The sequence below is a fragment of the Thunnus albacares genome, chromosome 11 (assembly GCF_914725855.1).
Source record: "Thunnus albacares chromosome 11, fThuAlb1.1, whole genome shotgun sequence".
NCBI lineage: Eukaryota > Metazoa > Chordata > Actinopteri > Scombriformes > Scombridae > Thunnus > Thunnus albacares.
Genome location: NC_058116.1, coordinates 1953960 through 1966006, shown reverse-complemented (window position 1 = coordinate 1966006; position 12047 = coordinate 1953960). Strand labels below are relative to the sequence as shown.

The window sequence follows — 12047 nt, the reverse complement described above, 5'->3', positions numbered from 1 at the left end:
TGCGTGTGTGTGTGCGTGTGTGTGTGTATGTGTTTGTGCAGCACTGGCTCAGTGAGCTGGAGATTCTTGCGATGGTTTTTGCTGCAGCAATTCATGACTTCGAACACACAGGAACCACCAACAATTTCCACATCCACACCAGGTACTGCTCTGTGTGTGTCTTTGTGTGTATTCTACAATACCACAGTGCTGCACAGTACTTTTAAAGCTTATTAGATGGTACTATTGTGCACATGTTAAGTTTCCCCATCAGTAAAAATCACATTAATATTTCTGTAACTTTGAATATTTTCAGGAACATGCTTGGCATTTTATCAGTCACATAATTCAGACGAGACATAACATAACATTTGAACAACAGGCAGCTGGACAAACCACACGTTAGTAATGACAGTGACCATGGCTGCTGTAATGCAGCATTTTGTCCAATATTTTTATATATCTATAAAAAGGTTTGTTTTTCTTTACAATGAGCACCACAGACTCAAAAATACTCTTAGTCTTCTTTTCTATAATGTTATTTAGGTCATTCAGGTTTTGAGATATATCTTTCAGGTCAAGCTAATGTCCAATAAAGTTCATGTAAATCTGGATATCTGGTCATGAACTCTCACTGAGAAGAAAAAAAAGAGAAGTAAAAAACAATTTAAAAATGAAAGGATGGACAAATAATGGGCTGGTTGGATTGAAAAAGGAAAAGAAAATCAAACACAACCAGCAGCAGCTCTCTGCTGTCCTGCTCCTGCTATCTTCTCTTGGGCCTGCCTGCCACCTCCGTGGCTGAGGGCTTGTTTTGCAACTTCAGACCCAGCTTGCCTTCACCTCCCATTATTACTATGATTCATATTATGATTTTTCCTGTTCTTTTTACTTTCCATTCCTATCCTTGTTTATTTTCTTAGAACAGATTTTTTCTCTCTTAGCTATAACTTATTAATCTCTCCTCTCATATCCAAACACACATGCATACAGTACATACTAACCCCAATCACACACGACACATACCACTCAAACACGCCACCACAACTTATCTTGTAGCCTCCCACACCTTCACTGTGACTACAGTATATTGTGTCAATGTCATAAGCTGTTTTGCTGTTTTTCCCTCCTTTCTCATTGTCTTATGTGTTTTGTTTTGTGATATTGCACCAGTAAAAACTAAATAATTCTGGACAGCTAGTTGCTATGATATGTTGCTCTGGACCAAACCATTTGATCCTTTGGCTTTGCCTGTAGTCAGAAAAAAACAAAAAAGGTAAACCAAATGATCAAACTATATCTATAATCTGATTGGATGTTATGTCTGTCTGTCTGTCAGGTCAGAGGTGGCCATTCTGTACAACGACAGGTCAGTGCTGGAGAACCATCACGTCAGCGCCGCATACAGGCTGATGGCAGAGGAGGACATGAACATCATGGTCAACCTGAACAAGGACGACTGGAGGTACACACACACACACACACACACATACACACACACACACACACACACACACATACCCACACACTCAACTCAGCTTTATTTATATGGTACCTTTACATATCAGGATTAAAACAACCCGGACAAACACACAGACACACAAAATAAAGAAAAGCAAAATAGGCGACAATAAATACAAATTTGCAAGACTTAACATTACAACAATAAAACAATAAAGTTTCAAAAAGAATAAAATAGATTAAAAGTCAATGAAATAAACACTAGGGATAAAATGATATAAAAACCAGTGATCACAACTGAAAAACTAATGTTAAAGCCATAACATTACTCCAAATTAAAATTGAAAGCCAGATTAAAAATTGATTTCATTTTATAAAAATACTGAGAGAGCTTCCCACTCTAATATCCAGAGGCAGTGTCTTCCACAAAAACAGAAGGCAGCCTCAGCAGTACTTTTATGGGTCACATAAGGAACATTTCAAAGAGATGCAGTGGAGGACCTTAATGATATGGCATCTCTGATGTAAGGAGAAGCAAAGTTATTTAAAGCTTTATAAACAAGTAAAAGAACTCATTTCTGAAAGATACAGGTAGCCAGTGCAGTGTCTTAAGCGTTGCGGTGATGTGATCCATTTTCTTTATTTTAGTTAAGAATCTGTTTGCAGCATTCTGAACTAGCTGTAGATTTCTTACAGACTTTTTAGGTAATCCAGTAAAGAGGGAATTACAGTAGTCTAAATGGCTAGTGATAAAAGCATGAATGCATGCATTTCAGCATCTCTCTGGATTAAAAAAGGTTTGACCTTGGCAATGCTTCTGCAAAGAGGTCGGGTTGCTTCCAAAAAGCAGGGAAGTTATCCACAAAAGGAATTCCCATTGCACAGTACAGTCCTTTAAGCCAGATATGCAGCTGGCGCATCTGCAGCAGGGATGGATGTAGCAGCCACAGGAGTGGTGATGGCCATTAGTGGGACATCTGTGGTGATGGCTGAAGACACTGGAGTAGCACCCGCAACACAGCCCAAGGCAGCGAGGGTGAGACTGGACAGAGTACGGGCAGCCACAGATGTGGCTACCACAGCAGTTGCACCAGCAGCGGGACAGCCTGCATCAGCAGCAGCAATATATCGGCTGGGTGGACCGGAGCTTCCACAGCTAGAGCTCTGTAGGGGTTCAAGAGGTAGAGAGCTGGAGGTAAGATCACCTGGAGACTGCTCTTCTTGCGGTTTCTTACCACCACTTCGGGCCAAGTGACCTGGGAGTTCGGGGTCAAGCAGGAGGATGAACTTGGTCACACCGAAGTGTCCCACAGGATAGTGTCTAAAACAGCTGAGCTTGTCACAGTTATCTTTTTTGACAGAACAGAGGCAGTATCAATGTAATTGTACAAGAGAATATCCTTCTGTTTTAGTTCATCTGATAGTCTGACACATGTCCTCTTTGATGTGAGTGATACTCCTGTTTGCTTTTGGAGTTGGCGACAGTCAACACACGTCATGGTAGGGAATATGTCTCTCCCTCACAGACGTACAGTTTCACTCAGCCACTGTCTCTCTGACAACTTAAAATCCAGGCGTCCGATGACTAAAATCCTTCATCCGGTTAAAAGAGTTAAAAACAACCAAGATGTAAAAAGTATATTGTAAAAATGTGTCTAAAAACTGGATAAAAGACAAGCGTTTCTCTGACAGTGTTTCTGGCAGGCAACTACACACAGAACACCGACACATGCGCTACACACACACACACACATACACACAGACACACACAGATATGCTATTACTGATAAGTTGATACTTGTGTACCTGGTGACTAATTATCTTCATTGTGTGTATTGATTATTGACAGGGAGCTGAGGGCTCTGGTGATAGAGATGGTGATGTCCACAGACATGTCCTGTCACTTCCAGCAGATCAAGACCATGAGGAACACCCTGACACAGACACACAGGTCAGTGATAGTCCCTGCGCCAGAGGAAAGTAACTGGCTGGGCATTTGGTTTTTATGGGTGGGATGTATACATACACACCAATGTACACTTGCTGAAGTGATACTCGGCATTGCAGACAGCCAAAAGCACAAGGAGTGATTTCCTTTATAATTAAAATAGTCACTCCTTGCGCTTTGAGCTCTACGTGTTTTCCATCCATGGGTCCTATGAAGTTTCGAAAGTTTCACACTCTCCAGAAATCACAGGCAATGTTGGTCCACTCTCTGGCTGTTGGTACAGACACAAAGCGCCTTCCAGATGGCCTTGCACACCTTGGACACAATTAAGGACACCTTCGCTGATCCTAATTGGTAGCTAGCAGCAACACTTTTCTCACTGTTGCCAGATGCAAGGATCCTCAAAGTTACAGCCAGTCTCTATTGCAAACTGACCAGGCTGCTGTGCATGTTCTATGCATGGCTAAATGCGATGCAGCAGCTCATCAAAACAGGGAGTGGACATGCGGAAGTAGCTGAAGTGCATTTCCATAACACGCGTCAGCCTCATACAGTGACAAACAAATTGAAAAACTAATAACGCCAGAGTGTGAAGAGAGGACATTGACAGCGCACGGACAGACAAGACACAGCAGCAAAGTGCAACAGCAGCACCATGCAGCACCAAGTTATTCAGACCATCAGGGGGAAAGTGACAAATATAAACAAATCTATTATACTGTAATTTATTCCCATGCATGCTACTCAGAGTAATCTCAGTCAGCGTCAGCAGCTCTTCTGGCAGCAGCGCAGTCTCTTCCTCTCTTCTTGCACTGTGTACACGCAGGCAGGAGTGAGAGTGAGTTACTATGGTTACGGGGACGCTCAGTAGTAGGTTTTTAGGGTTAGTTATGAGGTCATTTCATTCATCCTAATTGTTTGTACTTTGTTGCAATTGTTAGACTTTGAAGATGGCCTTGTGAGTACTGAGAATAGCAACTCTCAGCTTTAACATTGTTTATACTGCGGTCTGGATGAATACTCTTTTCTGATTGGCCAGAAGGTGTGTGTTAAAACCGTTTAATGCACACTTAGTTTGGCTCAAGTTTAATTCATCCAGTACCCAACCCGTAACCATAGCGACATTAAAGAGCACAGCTGTCAAAGCTTACTTGTTATGAAGTTTTGAAGAATGGGATGCAGCAGAGGAAAAAGAAATAGAGAAGCAAAGAAGGAAACCAAGCGAAAAATGACACAAGGAACTGATACCTGAAGAGCTTAAAATGATAGAGGAAGAGAAGGATGAGATTAATACAAAAAAGGCAACAGAATGGGCAGTTGATATACTGAGAGACTTTGTTCATATACTGAGAGGAACACTGATTCGGAGACATATTCTGCAGTTATGCTTAATGACACCTTATGTGAATTTTATGCCTCAGTTCAGGCTGGCAGCGAGTACAGTGTGGCAAGTTGTCATGACAACAGAAAGCATTTGCTTCATAACCTTTGGATTGGATTGAGTGCAAAATATTCACCAAAAATTTGTGAATGCTTTTATTTTTTATATTGTTGGCAAATGACCACAGTATAAGCAGGATAATCAACTTGTAGATGTGCGTTAAACGGTTTTAAGGCACAACCTTGAAGATTGCCTAGTAGCCTGCAACCAACTACCATTTAAGGCTACATAATGTTTTTAGAAATATAATTTTAAATATGAAATAGCCTTTCTTATAATAATCATTTCCTGCCCATATCCACACAATTATATACTGTTCTTGATGCATTCCTGGTTTTCATAGCACCCTCAATCTAACTAATCTAGACTAGTGCAGGTGGCTGTTTCTTGACTTAATCCAAGAGTTTAGGTGGTGCAGAAATGCAGGAAATTTGTTTAAATTACAATTTCTTTCTGGGGGAGGATCCCCAGACCTCCTTGCCAGTTATGTATCTTTCCAAGTTTGCTCCCTCATTTTAAAACATAACCAAGTGCCCATAGTGAGGGGCATAAATCTTTTTTATCCTGTTTTGAAGAAAAATATGTGTAGTATGAGTGTTATGAGTGTATATCAAAAATGCTACCCAATAAACACAAATTAGCAAAAAGAAAAAGTTGTATGAAAAAGATGTTGGTTCATAAGGCCAGAGAGAGGTCAAGTGGGTAAATTGACCATGAATAATTATGAATAAAACATTTTATTATGAACAAAAATAAACTTGGCAGCCCTGGTTGTAGCTTTTAGTAGAATGTAGTTCTGAGTCCATAATTACAGACATACGCACTGCATTCTTTCAGCCAGCCCAATAGAGGCAGACTGTGTGAGGCTGGTCCATCTGATGAAGATGACCAGATCATCAGTGGGACTTTGGTGAAATGGCCAACATAAGTTTCAGCAGGCTGGTGAACCACACTGGTCTGTCCAGCTTTCCCTCTCTGTCAGTCCTGTGGGAGTCGAAGTGTAGGGGGGCATCTGTTCCGCTTCTCAGCTCACGCTTGGAAGACGCCGTCACCGGCCTGTTGACATGCTGGTTCTGCTTGTGTTGCTGCAGGACCCGCTGTATGGAGAATTATTCACTCTGCACACTCAATCAAAATACAAAATAAAAGACACAACACTGCCTAACCCTAACATGCAGTGTCGCATTCACTAAACCATTTTAGCTCAAAATTGAAGGTTAAATAAGACATTCTCCTGTTTTCAAAGTCACACTCATGAGAAATGTTGCTTTTCTTACTATATTTAATTACTGATTTATTAATGAATGACTTTTCAATTAAATGATCTTTTTTTCTCTCCAGTATAGACAAAGTGAAGGTTTTGTCTCTGATGCTTCATGCTGCAGACATCAGTCATCCTGCCAAAGCCTGGCCACTGCACTACCGCTGGACTCACAGTCTGATGGAGGAGTTCTTTCGACAGGTACACACACACACATGCACACACACAAATACACACAATTACACACACCATGCCCATCTCACCATTGTGACTGTGACTGTGTGTGATTTTCCAGGGAGATAAAGAGGTGGAGCTTGGCCTTCCTTTTTCTCCTCTCTGCGACCGCAAAGCTACCATGATTGCCCAATCACAGATAGGTAAGAACAACCATCAGCCAAAAGTAACACAGATGAGAAGTACGATCAACAAGTAACATATGAGGCCTACCAGAGACCAGTGACAAGACAAGAAGAGGAACTAATATTTAACTATCTTATCTTTCTATTTTTCCTCCTCCTACCATTCTTTCTCTCTTCTCTCCATCCCATCTGCCCATATCTCTGTCTGCTTGCAGGTTTCATAGACTTCATTGTGGAGCCGACCTTCAGTGTTCTGATCGACACAACAGAAAAGGTGATTGGTCCTCTGATAGAAGAGGACAGGAAGGCCAGGGAGACTGGAAACAGGAGGTCCAGGTACCACTAGCAGTACTGCTACTACTGGGGGGATTTCAGCACACTCCATGAGTGTATTGGATTTAAGGTTGGGTATTACAAATCCTTTCTAAATTGGAACTGGTTCAACTGTCAAGCCATGAAACTCTCCTGGTTTAATCCTTAATACAAAAGATGAGCAACTGTGTTCATATCTGATTCTTGTGGACATCACTACAACCCCCAAGGTGCAATTCAGTAAAAAACACAGAATGTAATCACAGAGAGTTTGTTGTATGCACTGCTAACCGAATCCAGCGGTACCACTGGACAAGGGCCCTCAAGTATTTAGTATTTAGTATTGTAGAATTACAATAAACACAGCCATGACAGTATTTTCCTAATTTTGAAAACAAACAATTTGTTAGTTAGCTGCTAAACAAATTAAAACTGACTCACCGGTCTGCCTTGATGTGAAAGGAACAGATGACAAAAGGTCACACACACTTTCCGAAACTTCAGCAGCCAGCTAAAACCATGAGTAGCACTGAGTCCAAACATCTCCAGCCAGCCAAATCTCTCCAAGTCTTCACGAAATTAGTTTTCATTTAAGTTCAGTCGTCCCAAGTTCTTGTTAACTTTTACGAAGGAGCAATTACTTTTTACTTGGTATCTAGCCAAAAGTAAGACCCTGATTGGGGGGTACACAGGGAGGTTTGTTATTGTGTTTGATTTTTCCAATACAGACAAATTGCAGTGGTTAGAAAGTTAATTTTGAATTAGAAACATATTCATTTCATAGCAAATGATTTTTAGACTATAAAAAATAAATATATATATAAACATAAAATGAGAAGTAATACTTACTACAGATAGATTTTGATTTATCTTAGGCCCTCTCTGAGTTTCTACTGGTAGAAACCTGATAAAACATTAATCATTTTAAATAAATATTTTGATTTAAACTGATTTTGAATTCAACTGGCCTCCTGGTCTATAATGCTGCTCTTTTCCAGTCTAACAGGAAGTGGTTCAGTTACCGTGGAGTCTGTGCAGAGACATAGTAGTGGTCGCCATGGGAACAGTGATGATGGACAGATGGACTTTTCCCTAATGGCCATCAACCTGCCAGTTCTGAGGCTCCACCTTTCTGGTGTCATTGCCAGCAACAAGGATCGATGGAAAGAGCTGTCTGTGCATGGTACACGCACACACACACACACACAGATAACTGATCACCGACAAAACTAAATGACCTCTTAATTCATTACAACTAAGATGAGTTTTTTTTCCTCTTCAAATGATTTTTCATTGTACCTACAATATGTTATAAAAGCCTTTTAAAGCTGTTACATCTATTCATACAAGTGAACACTATAATTAGATGTTGAATGTAACGTTATCCAAAATATGGAGATCATTCTTTCTTTATTGTAGCAATGGTTTGGGATTGGCTTAAACTTAAACTAATAAAAAAGACCAGAGGCATTCTTTTCTTACAAAGGATCTATTTATAGATATATTTGTGTGTGTGTTGGATGGACAAAAACCTCTCTCCTAAGTGGACATACAAAACTGGGCTACTTTTATGAGTTTGGCGATATTTAAGCTTTGTTTATACTCGCACGAGACACCGTGGTGCGGGCCTTCACAGATGGCGCACGAACTACAGCCATGCACAGAGGCGTTTATGCTCAATGCATTGTTTGTTGCAGTATTCTCCGAAACACCAGGGGGTGTACAAAGAAAATATTCTGTGAATAAGCTAACAAGTGTTCTTTGTTACCATTTTCGGTCTCTGTTTACTTTGTTCTGTGTCTTACAACATGGAAAGAGATGTTCAGAACTGTAAAGTTATTTTCCCGTTTTGTTTGGTCACCCTGACAATAAGTAAAAGAGAACACATGCTATAAAGACACACGAAATGAACTACAATAGAGACAGTGAAAGTAAAGGAAAGTAGGATGCCTGGCAGTGGTAGTAAACACCAACATACCGCCAAACATTGCATTTGTGTACTGTAATTACTGTCGCCTACCCACAAATTGAAATTGTTGTCCATCTCTCAGTGTTTGATGAACTGGGACAGCCACCCCAGCTCCACTAGAATTGGCGGGACCACTCGCATGTGTACATAGTTGCAAAAATTCAGATGTGCGTGACCAAGTGCTGTGATAACTTGCAAAGCCTTTGCGCTTGACATGAAAGATTATGTCATTTTTGTCACGTGCACCCTCTCGCCAGGGACGCTGTGTCGAGCATAAACCTAGCTTCAGGATCTGATTGGGCTATTTGGTGTCAGTCAGCTTGTTTTGTCATTTTTGCAGTTGTTTAGTGGATTTCTGTATTGATACTCAGTCGGTGTCAAGCACAAAGAAATCTTCCATTTGGTTTCTTGTTAGGTTGAACATGAACCCAAGAAACCTCTGTTATGTAATCTGTTCAGGTTGCTGGGGGCTCCTCTTAGTCACACATACAGTTTCCTGTAACTTTAATGTCTCTGTGTGTATTTTACACAGAGCTGGCCAATAAGGAGCGAGAAGACCAAGAGGGAGTAGAATCTAACGTCAACTCAGACAGTCAATCACATGCCTCACCCAGCCACAATGTCCCTGATGGTCATACTTCTGACCAGTCACAGAGCTTGGATGGCTCCCCACCTGATGAAACAAATGACAAGTCACCTGACCACATGTCTGCAAATCATCTGACCTGGAATGGTATAATCAGCATGACATCACATACATACATTTCCTTAAATTACATTCTCAGTGAGCTGACCTGTTTCTGTGTTAACCGTTGCAGGGGTGGGGCCAGGAGAGGAGAAGGAGGAGGACGATGAAGTGCCTGAAAACGCCTGATGATCCTCTGTGGGTGAATTCACCACTGTATCTGAAAGTGGAAAATCACCATGGCAACAGGCGGTGCAGCACAGTGACAACTAGAGTTCAGACTCCTCTGTTTAAACACAGCAGCTGACTCAATGGCCCCTCAGTGGCCCCCAAAGGGCCACCTCACCATGAAAATATCAGACTCAAAGTGACAACATTCATCACATAACAGCTTCCTAGCAGCTTCATGGTCCATTTACAGTGGTGATTCCGTTTAAAAATGTTTTGTGGTTTTAAAGACTCAGAGGAATGATGTCTGTTAAATAAGTGAAAATGTCAAAATCATAATAAAAATAAAGAGTCAGTTGACAACCAAAGAGCATACAGAAGCTGAAAAATTCCTGCTCATGGCTAAGGCAGGCTAAACGTACATTATACCTACTGTGTCATGGAGCTGTTAAGAAGCAGTTGAACTTTTTGTGAATGAATTTGGGCACAGCGGCAGGTGAGATATTATACCCCTTTTATGTGAAGGGCGTGTAAAGATTGATTTCTGCTCTGCTTTCTGTTCTGGGATGAAATCATCAAGCATATATTTTTAGTCTAACCCCAATCTGTGATATCAGTGCTGTCAAAGAATAGTCAGTAGATCCTACAGGATATTGGAGCGGTTGTTAGTCACACTAGTGCCATGGCTTTTTGGATGGCAGTGTCGGTCTGTTGGGCGGTCCACCACTTTCTTCCAGACTGAAATATCTCAACAGCTATTGGATTAGTTGTCATTGTGGACATTCATGGTCCCCAGAGGATGAATCGTCCTTACTTTTTCTTTAGTGCAATCACTTAACTTTAACATGTCCAATGCTTTGCTTTATGACCAGTTACCTAGCTGCCAAACTAATGACAATCCCATTGGCTTCAGCTGTATGTTGTGCTTAGTGCTAGTAACCAAATGCTAACTTGCTAAACTAAGATGGTGAACATGGTGAACATTAGCATGTTAGCATTGTCATTGTATGCATGTTAGCATGCTGGCGTTAGAAATTACCTCAATGCATTGTGTCACTAAGTACAGCTTCACAGAGCCGTTAGCATGGCTGCCTTGTTGTTAATTTATTGGTTGGCAATATTCTGTTTCTTTGGATGGTATGGAAACTGGCACCATTTTTTGATTGTGTACAATCCCACATGCGTGTTCAGACTGAATGCAAATAGAATTTCAGAGATAGTGGGATTCAGAGATAGTGCAAATTAAACTTGATAAAAGTACACTCATGAATGTTGAGTTACAATAAAAAAAATAATCCCTAGTGCATATTCAGATCTATGTGAGCATGACCAACATGAGTGCAACCACATTAGGCTGTTGGCTAGCTATCAATATGGACCAAATGTGTGTGGAATGATTTTGTGTGTTTAGACCTGGTCATGCTGGAAAGTGAAAAGTTCATCCCTGCATCCTCGTGAAACAGTTATGCTAGAAGCTTGATGTAGTGACTGTTCACAGAATCCCTCTCTTTTCTCTTCCTGTAAAATGTTACAATGTTTTTGATGACCCATCTTCAACTCATATGTGGAGCTTTTTATTCTCCAGCAGATTAGGGTTGTATAAAAGCAGAGGAACAACTGGAGTAAAGTTTGTTTTAAATGCAATGAAACTGGCCTTACCTGTTGTTGCTGTGACATCATTGATTGGGGTGTGGCCAGAGGTCAAACATGTTTGACAGTGTGAGCCCACAGAGAGCAGAGCAGCATCAATGAATCAGTGTGGATGTCAACATTTAAATGACCAATCAAGAGAAACTCCAGAGTTTACATGTGAACACTTTTTTATTACACTTTAAAGGTGTAATGTATGACATTCAGCCCCACTAGATGTCACTCTAGAGCAGCGGCGCCTTCCGTCTACTCAAAGTTTTGGGGGAAAAAGAAAGTGGCATCTGTTACTGCATTGTCTATTTCTTGCCTCAAATGTTTTCAGAAACATATTTTAGTATACTGTTTAGCTGTAATGTGAGAAAGTTTGTGACCTGGCCACGATGTTGAAAACGGACACAGGGAGCACAGGGAGGGACTCACATGCACTAACATGCACGGTCACGTGCACTAACATGCACACATGGCCACCCCAGCTATCAAAACAAAGAACAGAGAGGCTCAGATTACAACACATACAGAAGTAGTGTGACTTCATTCTCTGCTCAGGATGCCATTACTCCACTATATCTTTACATAGCAAATAGTTGTTTGCTGACATCTAGTGGGGCTGAATGTTGTATATTGCACCTTTCTTGTACTTTCAGCCAATACCATAGGTTAGCATAACACTGTACTCTCCAACATCATTGTAGAAACTGTGGACAGGAGCTCTCCTCTGGAATAGATTAACAACAGTGAGGCCAAGGTAGTATCAGAATTTTCCATCATCCGGAGCTCAGAGATCAGACAGCTTATGTTATTTCTGTACTTAGTT

At 41.0% G+C, this 12047-nt stretch overlaps 1 protein-coding gene across 1 annotated transcript in view; it reads left to right on the top strand.

The window, feature by feature from the left end:
• The window catches only part of pde1a (phosphodiesterase 1A, calmodulin-dependent), a 31676-nt gene extending 22036 nt beyond the window's left edge, over positions 1-9640 (top strand). Inside the window, exons 9-17 of the mRNA XM_044366212.1 lie at positions 42-142; positions 1319-1444; positions 3290-3391; positions 6171-6291; positions 6386-6467; positions 6665-6785; positions 7760-7944; positions 9263-9463; positions 9549-9640. Of these exons, the coding sequence (XP_044222147.1) occupies positions 42-142; positions 1319-1444; positions 3290-3391; positions 6171-6291; positions 6386-6467; positions 6665-6785; positions 7760-7944; positions 9263-9463; positions 9549-9604 (1095 nt within the window). The 3' untranslated portion in view covers positions 9605-9640. The remainder of the gene's footprint in view (positions 1-41; positions 143-1318; positions 1445-3289; positions 3392-6170; positions 6292-6385; positions 6468-6664; positions 6786-7759; positions 7945-9262; positions 9464-9548) is intronic.
• Positions 9641-12047: the final 2407 nt, after the last annotated feature.